The 22,737-nt window shown below is 35.7% G+C and overlaps 1 protein-coding gene across 1 annotated transcript; it reads left to right on the plus strand.

Annotated features, from left to right (window-relative positions):
- Positions 1–12,527: 12,527 nt before the first annotated feature.
- Positions 12,528–20,244, plus strand: LOC134846644 (tumor susceptibility gene 101 protein-like). Its single transcript, XM_063864029.1, has 8 exons — positions 12,528–12,560; positions 13,064–13,148; positions 13,578–13,979; positions 14,173–14,420; positions 14,712–14,828; positions 17,862–18,091; positions 19,502–19,604; positions 20,149–20,244. The coding sequence occupies exons 1-8, from the start codon at positions 12,528–12,530 to the stop codon at positions 20,242–20,244; spliced, it is 1,314 nt and encodes a 437-aa protein (XP_063720099.1).
- The last annotated feature ends 2,493 nt before the right edge of the window (positions 20,245–22,737 follow it).

The following is a 22,737-nucleotide window of genomic DNA, read 5'->3' on the forward strand; positions in this document are numbered from 1 at the left end:
ACTCGGTTAGAGGTGAAAATTGACTTGATATTTGCACAACTTAGTTAGATACTTAAAATGAACTTGGAATTTAGGGCTAGTGGCGTCAGTAGAAGAGTTCGGTTGGGACCTTACTTAGAGGGTACCAAAGTAAAAGTCAGGACCTGTAGGGACGATAATAATTCTAAGTAAAACTGAAATTCAAATTGAAAAAAATAAAGAATAACAAACAGTCTACCTTTAGGTAGAACAATTAGTAGTCCATAAGGAGATAGTTGGTGCTCATCAGTAGAGAACGAGTTTCATCAAACAAGAATTTAGTTGGTTCGTACAGAATTGTACTGCCATGATCAAATCATTGGCATGAAATCATCATGCCGCGAACAAACATCTATTTGACAACCAGCCTGATCAGTTTGTCAAAATTCAGATAGAGCAGCGAAAAAAAGTAAGCTGAAGCAGCAACTGCGACATGTTCAAAAGATACCTAAAGATATTATATTGGAGTCAACCCGTTTTTGAAAGAACCAGAAGAGCAGCAACTTCCGAGGAAAACATTGTTGAACCTTTCAAATGACAAAAGACGTTTCGTTCGCACAATCATAATTGCAATAATATGCAGCTCGACTCGAACTTAACGGAGGCAAGTCGTTACTGAGATCCAGGATTTAAAATTAGCAACATCAAAACTCATATACCTTTTTTGCCGGGTGCGCCATTCAACATTGGTATCAAAGTACGCTGCTACACAGTAGACGAAAACTGCAACAGTTGTTCATAAATCGTCAGCAAGCTCGATCTCTACGGTAGCAATTAAGTCAGCAACTGCAGCCTACCTTTCGAGGCGCTTTCAGTAAAGTCAAAAGGTCTTCAAGTCTGCAGCAAGTATTGGAACACACAACACTAATACAGCCAGCTACGTTAGGTCTTTTATCATTATACTCAGATGAGCTACGTAACCAGCAGCAACAAAAACTGTTCACTGTACAAGTATCTTCGACATACCAGTTTTCCTGATAGTTCGGTGCAAGCTGTCATGGGCATTAGCCGCGTTAAAGAGCAATACCGAACGCGATATCAAGAAGGGTCCGACAGCTCTCCTTATGCTGTAAAAAATCTACGCGGTTGGACAATCACTGTTTTGCGCAACCAGAAAACGATTGAGCGAAAAGATGGTTTTAAAGGATAATTTACAGCGCTACAAACGATTCTCGACGAGGCAACTACACCAACAACAACATTCCCGCTAAAAAAAACTCAACTGGTAAAAGCTACATGTGGCTGGCTCTATACCTGCCGTTCTAAGCGCGCAGTACAGCTGAAGTCGACGGACAATCTTGTGAGAGACAATTACAAGACGGCAAATCGACGCTTCGTTGCTTGCAGTGGAGGTTAAAGCTAGTTTATCTGACAATACTATTTATTTTTTCGGCGCTCGGAACCATTTCATTTCAAGGCACTCGTGATAAATGAGAACTACAAATCCAAATTGAAGTGTCGAATAATTTCGCAATTCTAATTGTGTGGGAGAAACTGGTTTCAATGATAATTTGTGCTCTTGGAGGAATTGGAGGCAATCCCCTATTTGCATTAAATAGCGTCCTCTTGTAAGCTCAAAACGGCACTATAGACTCTTATTATATAACTGGCACTGGTTTTTCACTTTAAGTTAAGACTAATCGAAATAAACTAACGACAAAGACTGGGCCAGCTCCCCTTCCCCTTTGACTAAGATTATAGGTTGCTATGCTGATAGCGTTGAGCAAACATTGAGCTTGATTATTTTTTGTCGTTCAGCTTGATTTGTTTCAGAGATCATATGAGTTTCAGTGCAACTTATGAAGGAATAACTCACATCTATGGAATCCATAGTTGACGAGATTACGAAAGGCTTGAAAGGAAAGTTGCAATCACTGGTTCAAATACAGGACCTCACAAATGAAGTCTTATTTGATCAGTCGTGGCTGACATCCCAAGTTATCCGATATTTAAAACAACCTTTTATAAGAGTAGTGCTGAAATCAAACAGTTATTCAATAAGTGTAATTGACGACAGTTACCAAGTAGTCAATAGTTTTGACTGTCAATACGATGATCTCGAGTTCCTAGATTGTGTGATAGCGGGTGAAATTCCGTCATGTATTTTGGATCTGCTATTAAACCCAAGCGCACCCAAGCTTCTTTGGAATGGCATAATTTTTGTAGAGGTTTCACATGAAGGACGATCAGAAACCATACATACGGTGCTTAAGTTCTCCCATGATGTTTTGATGGTGTACCTTAGGAGCCTAAAAACTGCAGAATCCAAAGTGTCCAAGTTTGTTTTGGACTCAAATGATGTCGACGTGCAATTTGAGAAAGAAATGCTGGTGGGGTTAAACCCGGATTTGGATCTTGAAATTGAACCGAAAAACTCGCACAAGTTGTGTAATAATACAAAAAACAATAAAACTCGTAATGTCAAAAATTTCAAAAATCAATTATCTTTTTGCGCCTCAAGGCGGAATTTGAAAAAGCTGTTGTCTTCCAGAATTACTAGCAGGCCTCTGCATTCTATAAACCAGATTAGAAATTACAAACCCTCGAGGTCAGCTGTGTTTCTTAGAAATCACCCTCGTGCTATGCCAAGAAAAAACTTTGTGCACTGTTCTCTAATAAAGCCCTCTCAAATATCAGATATTTTGGTCAGGAAACAAGCGAGTTATGATTCTTTGTGGAAGACTAAGCGCGCATCTCAAGATCCTGAAATTTATGATGATAAGTTATTTGAAATAGAAGAAATTTCGAATGAAAACATGACTGGATGTGTTATTGTCCCTGAAGAAAAGCATACGATTGAAGCTTTTGGATCAAACCATTGCGCTGAAATCACAATTTCACGTCGTGAACCAGATGACTTTTTTCTAGGCGAGTTAAGAGTGATTCAACGAAGTATTCCAAACAGAAGCAACGTTAGTCCCTCTGGTTCATCGAGTGCCAGTCTGCCGCCGATCGTAATGAATGAGAAATACTGTCGGTTCGAGCTGGGATCTATGATGACGGTTGAGAAATATATTTTTGAGTATATAAGAATGATTTCAGAGCGCGATCGAACGCCGAAACACACAGTTACGTATTTGAGGAAAAATCAGCCAAGTACATTGTAAATGTCTGTGAATGAAATGAATTTATTTGTCCAATTTAAAATGAATATTTATTTTAGTTCTTGTAGAATTGTAAATTCCAATTAATAAGAAAAGCATATGACTTCTAATGACTTATTATCCAATCATCTTCTGCGCTTCAGTGTAAAAAAGGTTGTCTTCAGTAAACATATATAAAATTTTACAGTGTTTTTTTTTCAATCAGGCGAGAAAAAAAACGAACTTAAGTTAAGCTATTGAGTTTTGATTATAGTTTTGAAATTGCCAAAATTTCATTTTGGTTCTTTCCCAGTTTCCCACACACCCTCGTAAAATCACAACATAAGTTGTCCAAATAAACTGGGCGACATTGAAAGCGCATCATGAAGATTTTCGCTGAACTTTTATTCTAAATAGAATTGTGGTTGTAGAAAGTGTGAAATCTTGCAAACTAACGCTTTTGAAGCAAATTTGATCGCATTTCAGCAACTAGTTTACGTTTGTTTCTTTTTGTTCCGACCATTGAAAATGGGAAGGAACTTTGTATTCGGGTGTGTTTTAGTTTTTTTCTTTTTGTTTTCCACGCTAAACCAACTACCACAAATAATCAATGGACTGGGTTGAGTGATATATCATTTTAAAGCCCTTTCAGTCGTGATTCAAACCAGTCAGTGTTGAGAAAAAATTGTTTGAAATTTTTGCTTTTCCGTCTTAATTCGAGCGAATAAGGCAAGCGAACAGGGAACAGGCTTACAACAGCCTAATTAGGAGAACTTTCAAATTTAAGCCCTAAAAACTTAATTTCAGGCAATTTAATTTTATTTTGAGTTTTTAAGCTCCATTCTGGGAAACAAAGTTTGAAAAAAAAAATTGATTTTTTTTCGTTTTTCTAGTCAATTTTCTGTAAAAAAATTTTGTTGTCTTATTTGCCTGTATTACTATGAATTTTCAATATGCCTAAAATATACTTTTACATAAGACTTTTTTTATCACACTACGCAGAAAAACTAATTTGAAAAAAAGCTTTATTTTGTATTTTTTAAAGACTATGGTCGGAACATTCTGGAATATGGAATCAGGTATAACATAAGCCGTTATTTACGTTGTTTTTGCCATAAAGTTTTTCAAAGCTTATTTTCCATGCAAAACGTCAAAATCTGTTGCAAAATTAGTTTTTTTTTCTTTGAAATGCCTATTTTCAAAGATGATTTTGGAGACAACATTCACTGGGAGTTTAAAATTTTTTTTACATAGACCAAGAGCAAATGATCAAAACTGGCCTCTATGAAATGATCGATATTCGGTTTCAAAGACTCACCATATTTTTCTGGGGCTGAAAAGGCCAGTTTTCACCATCTGCGTAATGGTTTCAAAATGTGCGAAATTGTTCGATACAGTTTTTTTTCCCGCTCATTCGAAAAAGAGTTCACTCCTATGCAAATTTAAGTGCAGATGATGAAAACTGGCTTAACCGGAATAAGCTGGTAAGTCTTGTAAACCAAATTTTTTAAATTTTATTGAGAGCAGCTTTGATCATATACCCCCTGTAAAAATGGTCTATTTTTAAATTGGTCTATATAAAAATCTATCTACTATATGTTTAAATGCGGGCTTCACTATCTATCTCTCCATGCTTAAGCTTTTTCAACGTAATCTTTTTGCATGTTTTACAAAAGATTTTTTTTACGTTTGAAGTCAGTGTTTATTTCGACAAGTTTGAAATTAGCAACATAGTAGTGGGATGCTGTCAGGGTTTCCCCGCGGTGTTGCGATTTTGGCCTCCATATATGAATGAGCAAATCCTTTTAGGTTACGAGATACGGCAGTCTTCGAGATTTTTCAGAAAATTCTAGAAAACTTAATTTTCAAAAGTTTCTGAAAATTTGAATTTCTCAACTTTTTATTTAGGGGCTGTCAGGATACTCCAAGGGGTTGCGAATCTTACCTCCAAATCTCACTTCTCAAATTCTTGTAGTTTTCGAGATATGACTTTTTTAAATGATTTTCAAATTCAAAAACTTTGAAGATCTCAATCCTGTAGTTGGAAACTTTGTTCTTGTAGAATTGTAAATTCCAATTAATAACAATTTATTGTTCTTCTAATGACTTATTATCCAATCATCTTCTGCGCTTCAGTGTAAAAAAGGTTGTCTTCAGTAAACATATATAAAATTTTACAGTGTTTTTTTTTCAATCAGGCGAGAAAAAAAACGAACTTAAGTTAAGCTATTGAGTTTTGATTATAGTTTTGAAATTGCCAAAATTTCATTTTGGTTCTTTCCCAGTTTCCCACACACCCTCGTAAAATCACAACATAAGTTGTCCAAATAAACTGGGCGACATTGAAACACTGAAAGCGCATCATGAAGATTTTCGCTGAACTTTTATTCTAAATAGAATTGTGGTTGTAGAAAGTGTGAAATCTTGCAAACTTGCTTCACTATCTATCTCTCCATGCTTAAGCTTTTTCAACGTAGTCTTTTTGCATGTTTTACAAAAGATTTTTTTTACGTTTGAAGTCAGTGTTTATTTCGACAAGTTTGAAATTAGCAACATAGTAGTGGGATGCTGTCAGGGTTTCCCCGCGGTGTTGCGATTTTGGCCTCCATATATGAATGAGCAAATCCTTTTAGGTTACGAGATACGGCAGTCTTCGAGATTTTTCAGAAAATTCTAGAAAACTTAATTTTCAAAAGTTTCTGAAAATTTGAATTTCTCAACCTTTTATTTAGGGGCTGTCAGGATACTCTAAGGGGTTGCGAATCTTACCTCCAAATCTCACTTCTCAAATTCTTGTAGTTTTCGAGATATGACTTTTTTAAATGATTTTCAAATTCAAAAACTTTGAAGATCTCAATCCTGTAGTTGGAAACTTTGAGAGTAATCTCAGGAGTGGAGTTGCGAGTCTTGCCTCTAAATTTGACTGCTCAAATCCTTGTATTTTTTGAGATTTGACGTTTTTCAGGATTTTTCAAAGAAATTAGATATAAAGAACTTCAAAAAATTTGAAGTTCCCATCTCTATAGTGATGCTTTTTCAGGGTACTCCCAGGAGTTGCGAATTTTACATGTTTGAAAGTAAAATTATCCCAGGAGTTGCGAATTTTACTTTCAAACATGACTGCTAAAATTTTTTGACGTTTTTCAAAACATGACTGCTAAAATTCTTGTAGTTTTCGAGATATGATTTTTTGACGTTTTTGAATGCTAAAATTTGAAGTTCCCATCTCTAGTTGCGAATTTATGAAGTTTTTCAGAAAACTTAACTTTAATTTTTTGACGTTTTTCAGGAGTTGCGAATTTTACTTTCAAACATGACTGCTAAAATTTTTTGACGTTTTTCAAACATGACTGCTGAAATTCTTGTAGTTTTCGAGATATGATTTTTTGACGTTTTTGACTGCTAAAATTTGAAGTTCCCATCTCTAGTTGCGAATTTTAAGAAGTTTTTCAGAAAACTTAAATTTAATTTTTTGACGTTTTTCAGGAGTTGCGAATTTTACTTTCAAACATGACTGCTAAAATTTTTTGACGTTTTTCAAACATGACTGCTGAAATTCTTGTAGTTTTCGAGATATGATTTTTTGACGTTTTTGACTGCTAAAATTTGAAGTTCCCATCTCTAGTTGCGAATTTTAAGTTTTTCAGAAAAATTAAATTGAATTTTTTTAATGTTTTTGACGTTTTTCAAGGAGTTGCGAATTTTAATTTCAAACATGACTGCTAAAATTTTTTGACGTTTTTCAAAACATGAAATTCCTAACCCTTCAGCTGGGGGCCGCTAGGGAACTCTCAGGGGTTGCAAATCTTTCCTCCAAATCTCAGTACTCAATCCTTATAGTTTTTGAGGTATGACAATGTTTTTTGATTTTTTCAAGATTTTTCATAGCAACTAGATATAAAAAAATTTCAACTTAAAATATGGAGTTCCCATCTCTCTAGTGAGCCTCTTTCAGGGTACTCCCAGGAGTTGTAAATCTTGCTACCAAATACGTCTGCTCAAATCTTTTGAGATATGATGTTTCCTATGATTTTTTCTAAAGGTTTCCAGAAAACTTAAATTTATTTTTTTCTTCAAAATTTGAAATTCCTAACCCTTTAGTTGGAGGCCATTAGGGAACTCTCAGGGGTTGCAAATCTTTTCTCTAAATCTCAGTACTCAAATCCTGGTAGTTTTTAAGATATGAAGTTTTATGATTTTTTCAAAAAACTTGAGTTTTAAAAAATTCAAAAGTTTTGAAGATCTCAATCCTGTAGTTGAAAACTGTGAGAGTACTCTCAGGAGTTGCAAGTATTGCCTTTGAATTAAATATGATTGTTCAAATCCTTATAGTTTTTGAGATTTGACGTTTTTTATGGTTTTCTCAAGATTTTTCATAGAAATTAGATATAAAAAATTTTGACACAATTTCAAGTTCCCACCTCTATAGTGAGCCTTTTTCAGGGTATTCCCAAGATTTTTAAATCTTGCTTCCAAATATGACTGCTCAAAGCTTTGTAGTTTTTGAGATATGATGTTTCTTATGATTTTTTCCAAAATTTTCCAGAAAACTTAAAATTATTTTTTTTCTTCAAAGTTTGCAATTTCTAACCCTGTAGTTGGGGTCTGTCAGAGAAATCTCAGGGGTTGGAATCTTGCCTTTAAGAAGGCTGCTCAAATCTTTGTAGTTTTTAAGATATGACGTTTTTTGTTTTTTTCTTAAAAAAATTCAGATAACTTAAATTTGATTTTTTTTTAAATTTGAAATTCCTAGCCTTTAGTTGGCGACTGTCAAAACAGTCTCAGGAGTTGCGAATCTTGTCGTCAATTTGATTACTCAAGTTGTTGAAATTTTCGAGATATGAATTTTTTTTCTCAAAATTTCTCAATTTGAAATTCCCAACCCTGTAGTTGGGTTTGGTTTTGTGACAGTACTCTTATGAGTTGCAAATCTTGCGTTCAAATGCGACTGCTCTTTGTTTTGAGTTTACGCAATGTGAGGTTTCTTAGTTCATTTAAAAAATTTTCAAAGTTTATTTCTTAGTTCATTTAGAATAAAAAAATTTTATGATTTTTCAAAATTTGAATTAAAAAAGTTTGCAAAACTACCAACCCTGTAATTGGTTGCTGTCAGGGTACACTCAAAGGAAGCATATCTTATTTTCAATGTATGCGGTTTTTATGAATTGTTAAAAATTCGAAGCACCGTAGGTGCGCTACACGCTAGTTTTATTTTAACTCCCAGTGAATGTTGTCCAAAATCATCTTTGAAAACCTGAAATTGTGTTCAATTTTGTCCACTAGTGTATCTATCGGAGCAAGCTAGTAGTTTTCTCAAATTTTCAAAAATCTACCTTCAACAATTTTTGGCTCATCGAAGTTTTGCTTTTGCGTTTTGAATGTCGCCCAGTATGTTATTTAAACGTTAGTTTGCACCGAAGAAAGCTTGTGTAATACTTTGTTCACGCTCATTTATTTATTTCTGTGAAGAACATCAGAAGTCATTCTAAATAGGTTGTCGTAAATCGAGTTTCAGGAAAAAAAATTGAACGAGGAAAGAGCCAACCAGCTGTGCTGTTAACTTTGGTTGAGTCTGTCTGCTTTTCAGAAGAAAATGGCAAGAGTACCGAAGGAGTTCCTCGTAGAAGTAAATGCGCCTGAGTATTAAATTGATTTCAGTACTTTAATTTTTCTCTGTATGCCAAAGATGGTGCTCTTTTAGTATCCGAGCAAATTTGACGTAGAGAGGGAGGCCAATAATGCGCTGTCGTGCTACAAATCTCTTCAAGTTGTTGGTGAATTAATCGGTAAGTGCAGATTTTAACTACAGTGCTGATTTAATTAGCCAAATGAAACGAATGGAACCTGTAGCGTTTCACTCCAATGCATTTTACTTTGGCCAAAAATTGTTCCAGAAAAAATGGCTTAATTTTGACAAAAGTAATGATGCATTCTGTTTGGTGTATTTGGCTTACAATTCGTTTGTTTCGCATGGTTTAAAATTTTCATTAAATAAAATAAGATTAAAGCATACCAGCAGATTCATCAACTAGATATACAGCAATTTTTCCTTGATCAAAAATTTTCTTCCTTATCACCAAAGCTAAGCACAAGGCCCTTACGAGCTTACATCGACAGGAAACGAACCAACTATGACTGCAATTTTTCCTCTAGAAGTATGAACGGATCTGAGACCAAGAGTTAAGTTTAAATTGATAGATACCAAGTAAAAAATATGTACCAAGTAAAATGTAATGGTGTCAAAAAATGAGCTTATGCTTTTTTGGTTTTCTAACATTTTATGATCAAAAATTTAATAAATAAATTTGTTAAATTGGTATCTGTTTCTCATTTCATCAAATATGTGCGGCTTATTGGAGTATTTATACAATTGAGACTTGTCATTTATACAATTTTGTTCGCCTGTCATATTTTTGGAACAAGTTTTTTTGCTCTAAGAATTGCAAAAATCGAGCATTTATTTCTCGTTGTCTTTCAATTTGGAAAACAATTTCGCTTCTAGACAATTTTCCAAGTCGTTTAACTCATCCAAGTCCAAAGGTCTAGCTTTAGAAAAGTGTTCTTGTTTCTGAAAAAAAATTCGAATAACCATTCCAAATTGATAACGTTTTGCTCCTTTTCGCCTCTGTGTTAAAAGTGACCTCTTAATTGGAAATTTCACTGTAGCATTAGAAATTTGCGTAGCATCTGTTCTTTGCTTTATTTGAGGCTAGTGTTTGGTACCTATTAAGCGTCCATGTCTGAGTGGCTAGTATGTGAGACTCTTAATCTCTAGGTCGTAGGTTCGAATCTCAGACTTAGCCGAATTTTTACTACTTTGAGGCTTATTTCTAAATTTGCTTATTGCTCTTATAGAGCTGCTTGTTTTCGTGTTTTGGCTAGTATTTGCGAAGCCAAGTTTCGCCTCTGTGATTACTACTTTCCTCGAACATGTTGTGATTAGTGCGATCATCATACGAAAACTGTGTAGAGAAATGATTTAAACTTTTACTGGAGTTTGTATCCATCATTTTAGTTAAATTTGCCTTTCTTGTCTTCGGGAATGGTGCCTTACGCTTGTCTCTGTCTACATCCACTCCTGTTTCAATTTGTGTTTTTGACATTTTTCAGCTTTCTTGCTTTGAAGTTTTTTTGTTCATGGTTCCGCCGGCTGAAACAAATGGCCTAATTTCGATCTTTTCTTTGGTTTAATCTGATTGCATCAAAGTATTTTTTGTGGCAGTTCTTGATTCCAGTTTGTTTGAAAGAAATTTGAACTTTTTTCGAATATATTTGTTTCCATCTGAATTTTTTTCGGAATTATTATTTTTTCATCAGTTTCCTTCAATCTCCATCCAACATAGATTGCCTATTTCTCAAACTTTTATCAGGAGGGGGATGGTGATGAGATTTTATCTACGAAAGGCGTTTATACTCAGTCTTACGTCAGTTAAATCAGCTGCATTTCATGAAGTAGAATTCTTAAGGCTTTGTTATGCATAGCTGTCAACCCCGCTTCTCCAAGTTTTGTCTCTTTTTAAGCATAAGGGTAGTTTGCCTCAATATAATATGAATTTACGCGATGACTATCGTATATCCACTCACAGTTTGAGCTACCAGGGCGGAGTGGCCCCTCAGAAGAAGAAGCTATACCACGATCAGCGAACATGCGTTAACTGACAATTGGTCTAACTATTTATCATTTTGCCGATAGCAAAATGAAGCAAAGTATATAACATTAAACGCTAGGTTCAAAAGCTATGTTTCTGTTAGTTATGTGCGAAGTTTTTTAAGCGATGTTATTTTATCCTCATGAGTTATATCTGCTAACTTCATGTACCAACCATGCGGTAAAACTTCATGACGTCACTGCATTAGTCGTATGTTCCTATAAAAACCAGGGTGTGAGGTTGGTCCCCAGTGTGCGAAGTTTTCTTTTTCAAAAGTTTATTTCCTTCAACGTTTTTTTTTGGTATTTTCTACAAATTTACCGAGAATTTTTTTGCTTTTGACTGCCATGTGCAGCTTTGCCTCTCTGTAATAATGAAACTTATGCGTAGACAGTCGCTGAATAGTTAAGTAACATGCTCTAGATCTATAGGTCGTTTTAAATCTCCGAGAATGTAGAAATTATATATCTTTCAGATTCTCTTTCCTTGTTGATTCATCAGTAGACATTTTTTTCTTGTTTGCCTTGTTTTGAACCGGTGCTTTCAAATATCAAATTTTCTGATGATAATGGGCCGTAATCTGGTTTGACTTGTTTAAAGCAGTCAAAAGAGTTCTATTTAGTGTTCAATAATTACAATCAATTTTTTGTTGTATCTTTATTCGCAGGTGAATAATTGTGATTTTTTAGTTTATTCAAATGGAGCCGGCAAAAATTTGATCAGCTTGAGGGGAACTATTCCTGTCAAGTATCAGGGTGTTCAATACAACATCCCAATAAATGTCCACTTGCCTGAAGTGTTTCCAAACCAGCCTCCCATTATCCATGTGACACCCACGATTGATATGGTTGTGAAACCCACGAACATTGTGGACTCAAATGGACTGGTGACGCCACAGTATATGACTGGTTGGCGGAGCAAGTCCCATAAGTTGCCCCAGTGCCTTCATCAGGTTGTTTCCGAGTTCGGAAAGAACCCACCGGTGATTGCAAAGCCACCGCAGATGCAGGTTCCCCCGCCAGGAGCGTGTAAGTTCATGAGAAAAAACTTGCGATACATTCAGAAATACAATTTACTGTAAACAAACAAAACACAGAATAAACTTGCATTTTTTTAAATTTAAAAGTATCAAAAAGAAATCAGCGTTTGTTTTAGCTAGCTTGAGGGTTAATGATCTGTTTTACATGACAATTATTTTCATGATTACATGCAGTGTGAAATTGTGTAATTCTTTCAGATGGGACGAACCCACCCCCTTATAATCCCGCTGGTGTGCCCATGGGCCAAGCTCCTCCGAACGAAATGTACCCGCAGCTGAACCCGCCGCCTCCTGTCTACGCACAGCCACCGGCTGAACAGGAGAACCCACTCCCAGAAAAGAAATGAATGGCATTGCAAAATGTTCGAAAAGCCTGTAAATAATCCAATAAACAAAATATTGCTTGAGTTCAGTGCTCTCAAAGGCTGCCCTTTAGATCATTTAACGCTTTAACTTCTTGTGACATATTTTTATACTACTTAGTATATTTTCTATTTGTCCTAATTGGACTCACATGTACAAAATTGTTTCTATTCGAATGTCCATATTAAAAAATTTGTAAATAAACTATCGGAATAAAACAAACGAATGTTAATTCAGTGTTAACAGCGTATTCTTCCTTTTTCAGGTGCACATCACCACTTGTTCTATTCTTTCCATAGTAAAGGAAAAAGTCATGCTGTCAATTTTGCAAGTTCTGATTTGCTATAATGTATGTTCCGAATTTTTCAGATTACAATGAGGACCACACCGAAGTCATATCTAGCAAAGGTAGCGATCCATTCAACTTCAACATTACTACAACAAGGATATGATAATCATGAACTAGGCTTTTTTCCTTAAAGAACTTTGTTAACAAGAAGTCGCCCGTGAGTTACGTGCTTCATGAATTTGCTCGACTTGCTGAAAAATTTTTCAATGTTTCGAGAAGGGGGCGTAAAAGCTTAACGTTTCAAAACTTCTCTAGCTGAAAAGTTTTAAGACAATATGTTCGGCACTATGTTATTCTACCCAGGTATTGTCTGCTTAGTTACCGCTGGATAAGTTGTTTTAACAGCAGGTTTTTTCGACAGATTTTTCTAAAATTGAACTTCACTAGAGACAAACGTGTTAAAAAAATTATTGACGTTTTTGTCATTTTTTTCGGCTAGCCTCCGTGCTTTTTTTCCGTGCTGTTGTTGCATGGCAAGTGATGCCAAGCTCCGGTTCGCCTCGGTTAATAGATATTTCAAAGCTGTAGGGTTTTCTTTTTGATCTATGTTCCTTTGTTTTAGTATTCGTGTAAAAATGATGTGGAAAAACAAGCTAATCAGGTGCTTTCAATATACAGTGGGCTCAACGTCACCTGCGAAAAATTCTGTGAGCGCAACTTTTATCACATGATTCAAATAATCAGAAATTAACCCTTGAACGAAATTACCATGTGCGGTGTAGATAAAGTTGGCCCTATTGAAGTTTATCTCGAATTTAAATCCTAAGGGCTACCATGTCGACTGTCTGATAGCGTCACTACGCGTTGAAGTGCGGATTTTGAAATGATTTTCGAACTAGTACGTCCTCATTCAGAACCGCTGGCTCTTTTTGATAAAATATAAGAGCCTATTAACAAAAAATGCTGTGGGCCTATGATTTTCTGGGAAGGTGGAGAAAGCTGTTATTGTATTTAAAATCAATAAGGTAACTCTATGGCTGTTTTGGTTCCTTTGTAAATTTAACATGAAACCTGGTACCTAAAAGATCGTTCTGTTTGATTTGGAAATCTAACATAAATCTATTTTTTTGTTGCAGACTATGCAGACGGTACCAGCAAAGATCTGATATGCTTAAAAGGAACAATCCCTATCAAGTTCAAAGGTGCCACGTACAACATACCAATCGCTATGCATCTGCCAGAAGTATTCCCCAACAACCCTCCAATCGTGTATGTAACTCCAACCAGTACTATGGCAGTGAAGCCTTCTCAAATCGTGGACACCAATGGATTGGTGAGAATACCATTTCTCGCACAGTGGAAAAGCAGAACCCACTCTTTGCCGCAGTTAATACATCTGATGGTACAGGAGTTTGGAAAAAGTCCACCAGTGTTTTCGAAGCCACCGGCTGGTGCACAAAGGCCACAGGCACAACCACAGTATCCGGGTTACCCTCCGACTCATTACGGACAGCAGCCGAACCCTTATGGAGGAGCTAGTTAGTGAAGAAGACGTTTTCATGATCTTCGACCTATTCGTTTTCTTTAAGTTGAAGGCGTATTGATTTTTTAGAGATATAAATATTGAAATAAATTTGAACGACCTTCAAGATTTTGAAATTTCTTGAATTGAGAATCTTGACTTAATGAAATGTGAGGTCAAAGTTGAAAAATGAAATGATTACTCTTCAGATGGATACGGCCAACAAACGACGCCCTACCCTGTGGGAGGAATGGACCCTACGAGACCCCCGCACCAACAGCCTCCTGCGTATCCTCCCCCGTACAACCCTGCTAGTGGGGCTAACGCAGCCAATCTGCCCTATCCTAATATGACACCTCCGTCCTACTCGTACGCTCCCACTGGTCAACCGCAACAACAGCCTCCAATGTCGCAGCATCAACCTCCTGTATCTAATGCCTCTATGGCCAGTCAGAACGTAAGTTCTTTCAATGGAATTTGACTTTTCACCAAATTAAGAATTAAGCTTCACGAAACCCCTTTGTAACCTTCGTTACATAAATTCCTTTTAATAATAATAATAACCGACATGTTTCTAGCGAACTTGCACTACTTTTTTTGAAAAATCTTTGCGAAACATTGGGAAAGAGGATTTAGTAATCAACGTTTTGATGAGTTTTGAAATTGGATCTTTTCTCAAGTAACACTAGACTTCGTTCATAGATTTACGTTAAGATGATTGTTTATTTGTTGTGCTGTATATGTGTAGAGTTATGGATCTTCGGCGGGTGGGGTGCAGCAGATGGACCCGATCAAGGCCTCCCTGCTGACAGCCATCACAGAGAGTCTCTCTCGCAGGATACAGAGTGCGCAAGAAATGGCACAGGTACTGCTGGTCACTAATTTCAAATCTGTTACTGACCTTAAAATTGCAGAGCTTGCATGTTTTGAAACCAGCTGTTTTAAAACCGTTTCAAACCACTGTTTTCAAACTAGCGGGCTTGCGAGCGTGAGGGTATTAGTTAGGGTATTAGTAAACCTTCATTTTTTTCTAAACTAACTCGCAAATTAAAACGTTCATTGAAAGTGTTAACTTGAGGAAATTTCACTGTAGCATTGGAAATTGCATAGATCTGTTCTCTGTTTTATTTTTTGGCTAATGTTCGTCAATAATAAAGCGTCCGTGGCTGAATGTTTCGTGCGTTAGAATATTAATCTCTAGGTCACAGTAGGTTTGAATCTGAGACATGGCCGAATTTTTATTAATTCGATACCTGTTTCTACTTTTTCCTGTTGGGCTTTATACAGCTGTTTTTTGTCGTGTTCTGGCTGGTGTTTGTGAAGCGCTCTGTGAAAAATTGCTTAAAATAATTCAGTTTTTGCTGGTTGTTTTTACAATAGCAAGCTTGCGAGCGTTAGCATATTAGAACGAGTCTTTTTTTTCTTACCTAGCTCGCAAATAAAAGTGTTCACTATTTGGTGGCAAAGTGTTCATTATTTGGTGGCACTTTTGCTATAATCAAGATCTGTAGCATTGGAAATTTCAAAGCATCTGTTCTCTGCTTTATTGGAGGCTAGTGTTTGTGGCTGAGTGGTTAGTGCGTGAGTCTCACATTCTCTATGTCGCCGTATGTCGCAGATCGAATCCGAAACTTAGCCGATTTTTTTTTTTACTAATTCGAGGCTTATTTCTTCCTTTTATTGCTTTTTATGGAGCTGATTTTTGTCGTTATCTTGCTAGTGTTTGCGAAGCACAGCTTCGCTCCTGGGTAATACTTGTAAATGCTATAAAAATTCAATCAAGTGAGCAAACGGTTGTAAACTATAGGATAATATCATATTAACATGCAGTAAAATAAAGGTTAAACATTGCTGGTCTGCTAGCACAGACTCTTCCACCTTGAGTATTTTTGTTTCGGCCGACTCACTAGCGGCGAAATTATCTGAGTTATTACAGACCACTTTGTATCGAATCTTCGAGCCTTCATCGACATTTTCTTCTGGAATACAAATCGCGATCGAAGGGCTATAAAATCGAGCCTTCATCGACATTTTCTTCTGGAATACAAATCGCGATCGAAGGGCTTTAGTATTTACGTTTAAGTTTAAATTTACCTGCTACATTATAACATTGAGTAAATACTTTCATAAATGCTTTAAAGGCAACCTAAAGACAATTTCATCTTATTTGGTGGGTGACATCGAGAGCCTAAAGAGCAGAATCATTGAAACGTAAAGTGGGCATCAGTTAAAGAGCAGTTTGAATAAATATTCATCAAAAGGATAATTTTCCAAAAAATAATCGTCAGAAGGTTTGATTTCTTTCTCAGCTAATATAAAGAATGTTTGATCAATTTAGTTTTTTGACGGAAAATTAAGAAGGGAGAATTTCATGGCATTTGATTTTTAGCCTACTTTTTAATTAAGCTTTTGTGTCTCTGCGGGTCTGAGGAAGTCTTTGTTCAGAAAACTTTTTTGTTGTTAGTCATCAGTTTTTTTTGTTTCAAAATTTTGTTCAAATTAAATAGATGTTATACGTTATTGAATCGAGATGTGATTTCAAGTTATTTCCGTAAATAAGAATACCATACTGTATTATGAATTGTGCATATGATTTGTGAAACATCAGAAGACTTTGGTTTAAAAAACTTTGCGACATTTGAACACAGTTCCGCAAAGAGGACAGTCAGTTTTTTTAACAACTCCGTAAATATGTTGCTTGCTATATATATTTAGTGATAGCCTTATCAAAAAGCATTTACAATTTTCACGTTTTTACCGAAATTCATTAAAATCTAATTTCCTACGTTTGAATTTCTTTTTCGGATAAAGTTGTTCTGTTAAAAAGCATAATATCGTATCATCCGCGTATCAAACTGTACAGTTTTTTACAAGCTAAAGAGAGATTGTTTATGAATTTGAGAAATCGTAGAGGTGCTGGTACTGAACCTCGCGGAATACCACTTGGATTTTTCTTCATCAATAGCAACAAACAGTTTACGGTCTGCTAAATAGCTTTCGAGAAGTCTCGTAATTCAACTCCTTATTCTTTGTTTCTACTTCTTCCATTAGAGTATGAGCTACTTATAGTTTGTTGTGTTAAATGCCTTCTTAAAATCAATTCGATAGAAATGGTTCCCTCAAAAAGTCGTTTCTCAATAATTAAACGAATGAGCTCGTTTAGCTCTATTAGCGCATCACTGCACTGCAACTTTTTCTTAGTTGAAAACGTATTGTCCCTGTCAAAGGATATAAAAAATTTTAGTGTATGATACCGTTGATCCACTGCAGAGGTTTTCGGGTGCCAAAAATTGTGAGGAAAAAGTCCAGCATAATCCTAATTTCGTTCTCTTTGTGATGTGGTCGGAACAAAAAGCAACACAGAATTATGTTCTTGCCATCTAGATTTAATTGCTAAACCCCTGCACCTGAGTACGCAACCATGTGTATCATATTGCTCTGTACTTGAGTTTGTCATCATAAATGTTTGTTTCCCATTGTCGCAATCGTTCTGAGAAGTTTGTCTTCGAATTGTCGCAACCGTTCTGCATTTATGATACAGTTAAGTCGAATATATATATTGATTCTGAAGATATTGTTTGAAAGATAACCTTTTTGTTACGCAGTTCTCGATAAACCCAAACTTCATTGCAATGCAGGTATTTTCAAAAAGGCTATAATACATTTTTGCAAGCAGTTGTAGCTTTTTGGCCACCCTGTTTTAGTTTGAACCTGTAGCGATCTCAGGGTAAAACATTTTTTGTTCAATACTTTTGTATACTTTAGACGCCTTTTACTCTTTTATTTCTGAAATATTGGTGTAATTTATCCATCGTAGAAAAATCAGGAAGTTAATAAACGATCAAGGCTATACTTGTTAACCGAACCAAATGTTAGCTACTGTGATTTTGTTGTCTAGAGGGATCTAGATGCACTGACATCGGTGGGTGTGCAACTGAAGTCCAACAGAAATCATCTGGAGTCTACTGTGGGTCAGCTGGAGCAGCAGATAGCAGTGGCCAACTCACATGTGGATCTGTTGCAGCAGAAGAAGACAGAATTGGAGACGGCTCTGCAGCAAGTGCAGATGAAGAGTGAAGTGGCAGATATTGATGATTGCATCACGCCATCTTGTCCACTTTACAAACAGTAAGATTTGTTCGCTCATCTTAAAGTTGAAATTTGCACACTGCTCAACACATATAAAGTGTGAACAGAGTGTAGTACTGTTGGTGTTTTTAAGAGGCGATGAACGTATTTTAGAATCTTATATAGGTCGCGATTTTTTTCTCGCTTTTATTGGTTCAGGCTCAAGTTTACTGTTGCGGTTTGACTTTTGATTTTTTTCAAGTTCAGTTCTTTTCTTTTGTTAAAAGAAAGACGAACTCCACTATCGAACAGCGAAAGTGTAAGGTTCACGAAAAAGGTGATCGACTTTTAATTTTGAACGTGGAATTTAATTGTCGAATTCCCCAGCGAAATATAATTTTGGATCCATTTTTTTCATACTGAGTTAGTTTTATCAAAAAAGAGTCAATCATAGAGTGTTTACACTTGCGATCAGCTTAGTCTGTTATTACAAACATTCTTTTTTTTCTAACCTAACTTGCAAATAAAAGTCTTCATTAAAAGTGTTCTTATTTTGAAATTTCAATGTAGCATTGGAAATTGCATAGCATCTGTTCACTGCTTAATATGTGGCTAGTGTTTGGTACCTATTAAGCTTCCGTGGCTGAGTGGTTAGTGTCTTAATTTCTAGGTCGCAGATTCGAATCTCAGAGGCTGCAGAATTTTTTCTACTTATACGAGGCTTACTTCTACTTATTCTTATTGCACTTAACCTAATTTTTGAAACTTTTTTTGAGAATTTTGTTGAGCTGTGTCAGAGATTTTTTTTATATAACTTCCATATGAATCAGCTCGGTGGTTTTGGTGTAATTTTTGATTATCTAAAAAACCAAAATGACCCATTTTTGAGGCAAAATTTTGTTTGCAAATTTCGAAAAATATATAGCGCCATTTCAATTCTGGTGAATTTGACAGCAATTTTCGTTCTCATCATTTTTAGTCTAATCTAAACCCAATTTGAGAAAAATGTTTAAATTTTCCATTGTTGTTCGTTGTGTCCGGTTAATTTAACTCAGCACTGTGTAGCCCTTGCTCCCGGTTCTTAGCTATTGATCGTCGATTATGAATAATTTCAAAACACCGGTTGTTCCTCTCTCATGATAAATTTGGAATAAGTGATAAAACTTTTTCTTTATTCATTCTTGATGAGAAATTTAACTTGACTGAAGTCTCGTAAATTGCCCGCCAAGTGAGTGCAATCTGGATGCATTTCATCTACTATTGCTAGATTTAAATGGCCTTTGTCTTTGACTTTCCTACATTTTGAACACTTTTCCGAAAAATAAATGTGAATTGTCGGTAATTTTGCGGGCGAAGATTTCTCTGAAAGATACGTGACATATAAACAGAATTGGGTTTTGAATCATGCTGAATCTTAGCGTGGAAGTTGTGGTTTCTTTGCTCCTTGTAATAGTTGTACAATTTGTGCAGACTCCTGAATCTGTATGCGGAGGAGTGTGCGATAGAGGACACTACATACTACTTGGACAAGGCCCTCATGGACAGTGTCGTGGACCTGGAAACATACTTGAAGGTAACCAACCAACTCATGCCTTGTCGCCACATTGTTTGGCCTTTTCATGTAGTAGGGGTGAAACTCTAGTAGCTACTAATATTTTTTATAATGATGGATGAATAGTGTGTGGGTGATTCCAGCTAAAACTTAACGAATACAGTTTTAGTGTTCAGTTGTTGAAACCATAAATGGCCACAATGAATTACGCATATGTGAAAAGAATCTGATAGGATCATCAATGAACTGGTTTCAAAAAATATTAGCTTGATCATCCATGGACATATTAGGTTACACAAGACCATTTATCCACAAGGGTAAGTACCGACATACGAGATGCTTAGCTACTCGGATGGCGGCTTTTCGGTCCACGGTTTAGATATACATTCAGTTTTGGGTCTTTTGGGCTACATAACGTGGCTTCACCGAGTTGCTACAACGAGCACGGACACGGATTATGGTGGGTATTTTCAACGACGGAGACCTTGAAAGGCGGAGACCTTTTCAACTTAGCCATCGATCTCTTGGTAATTTGAGAGTGAGTAATAATTCTTCTTCATTTCAGAACGTGCGTGCCCTGTCGAGGAAACAATTTATGGTGAGAGCGCAAATGCAGAAAGCGAGACAAGTGGCAGGACTCAGAAACATCACTCCCCACTAGTCACCTATTCCTAACAGTCACGCAAACACAAACGATAGAACTGGTTTTAAATCAAAAATCCCCAGTCCATATTTACATCAATTGTTAGATAGAATTAGAGGAAGATACATGTCCGATGACAATAGTTTGATTAGACTTCGATTTGATGACAGACGCAATTTGGTTCTTTGATACTGACGTGATCAATTTTAAGTTTAACTAAATGCAGAAGGACGGCCATCACTTCTTTTTGATTCAGTAGGTGAAGGCAGTTACAAATTAAGTGACAATTGAAAATAAGACGGAGTAAAACAACTAGGCTTTCAGAGACTTATAATACGGCCATCCTGCAACATTTCTCAAAAGTGATTAGCAAATAGTCGCCCATTTTCATGTATCATTCAGTATAGATGTTTTGACATTATATTCCATTGAAATAAATAATGATAGAATCTGTCCATATGCATTTAATTTATTTCCGGAAGCATTGTTTTCAACGCTGAATTTCTTAGTTCCAGTTTTCAATCTGAATTTTCATACAATACATTAAAAAATATATGAAAGCAGTTAAAGTATTTTTTTACTATGAAATGAAACATCGCAATCGGTACAATCTGGCATGGCATTAAGAATCGCTATAGAAACTACGTCGTCCCAATCAGCTCATGCTATGCAATTTCTTGGAAGGCCAATGAATCAGGCTCGAGGACCATCGAAAATATTCAGGAAAAGCTTCAAAGTGGATTCTTGGATTTAAAAGTTTGGATTATAGAGAAGTTAAAAAGACTTTACTTTTACCGCTATCCTTATACCATGAAATGCATGTTCTTTTAATGATGGTCAATATAATCAAAAGCAGATACAACATCGAGTGCAAGTCTTCCGTTCAAACCAAATGCAAATCGGAACAAACCATGAGAGCGTAAGAAATGATTTTTTTTAAAACACGAAATTCGTCAAAGCAAAAACAGTAAAACGATTTCTGGACAAGAGGTACATTCTTAGCCAATGCAATCGGAAAAAAATTGTGTTCAACCTTGACGAATATAATCGCTGAAGTGAACAAAAACTATTTTATGAACAAATATTATCTCGATGACATTTGCTCATGGAGACTGTCATGCTTGTCAAAAGTGCAGAAATCAACATGAACTTAAGAAAAACTGGAATTTGGGAACAACTCCCTTGGGTGCTACCCAAAATTCCGTTTTATGATTATTTTTATATGGCGTAGATCTTAAGACAAACAATCTATCCTTCTAGAGGATCGATGTTTGAATCCTGTTGTCTGTTATTTTTTAAGTTCTTTTTTTTTTCAGAGTTATTTTTAAGCTTGCGTTTAGCAAGCGTTATCAATTCGGAATATAATTATTTTTCGGGTTAAAACTAGTTCAACAGATTCAATCGAGTCTTTTACTTTTGTTTCATATGAAACCAGAAGTCAGACGTTAATTCGCGCATTTGGAGAAGAGCTAATGCACTTGCTTATAAGGACACATGTCAATGTTGGAATCCGGCCAGGACCTGTTTTTGGACTAGTAATTGACTTCCAAGAAATTTTGCCTATTTCTTACTATTTTGTTGATTGTTTTCCGTGCTGTTCAATGAAAATTTGTTGACATTTTTTTAAAATACAAGGAGTGTTCTGTGCATTCGGTGCAGTGTTAACACCCTTGCATGAGACGACAAATCTTAAAAAAATTGTTTTCAGTCGTGACCTTTTTGTGGAAACCGAAAGTTTTAGTCTTTGTGACTGCTAATTTTTGTCGGCTTAGGTTCCGCAGAAAAGTTCGGTGTCTTCTAACCATTTTAAAATTTTTGGATCTCTTTCGTTTTCCAATAATCATCGTCATTCTTTTGGGTATCACTAGTGATGCTTAACTCAGCTTCGCCTCTTTGCGATAATCATAATTATTAATTGTTTTCATATAATAGTTTATTGTATGGATATTTGTCAATTTTCATAATTCTGATACACAGGGCAGGGCCATCAAAAGGCCTGAGGTTTTAACTATTAGTTACTTTAAGTTGTCCAAACCCCACAAACCACTCTTAGAAAAAAGATTTGTCGTTTTCTCTATTATTTATGATGTATAAATCATGAAAACCATGAAATTAATTACTAATTGAGTACCATTAATTGCAATATATCCGTATCAGCTAAATCCACAAAACAAAATTGATTTTTTTTTCTACTCCGTACACTTATTTTTTTAAAGAATTTTGCTAGGGAAATTGTTCGTTGGTTTGATTTTTTACTCTGGCTGGAAATTGATTTTTTAAAGAGTAGTTTTCATTGCTTTATGTAAAAGTTTAACCAATGTTTTGAATAGCTCAAATATGTTCACTTTTTTTCTTGAGCATATCTTGAAGATTTAAAAATATGTACCAGACTGATATCTTTGTTTTCTTAAGAACGGTTTTGTTTCATTTCAAGTTTTTTTAGTGATGTTCTGTTAGCCGTGCTGTTTACTACAATTTGACATTGCAGTATTGGCTGAATGTGAATGAAAT

This window comes from Symsagittifera roscoffensis, chromosome 5, assembly GCF_963678635.1.
Source record: "Symsagittifera roscoffensis chromosome 5, txSymRosc1.1, whole genome shotgun sequence".
Classification (NCBI taxonomy): domain Eukaryota; kingdom Metazoa; phylum Xenacoelomorpha; order Acoela; family Convolutidae; genus Symsagittifera; species Symsagittifera roscoffensis.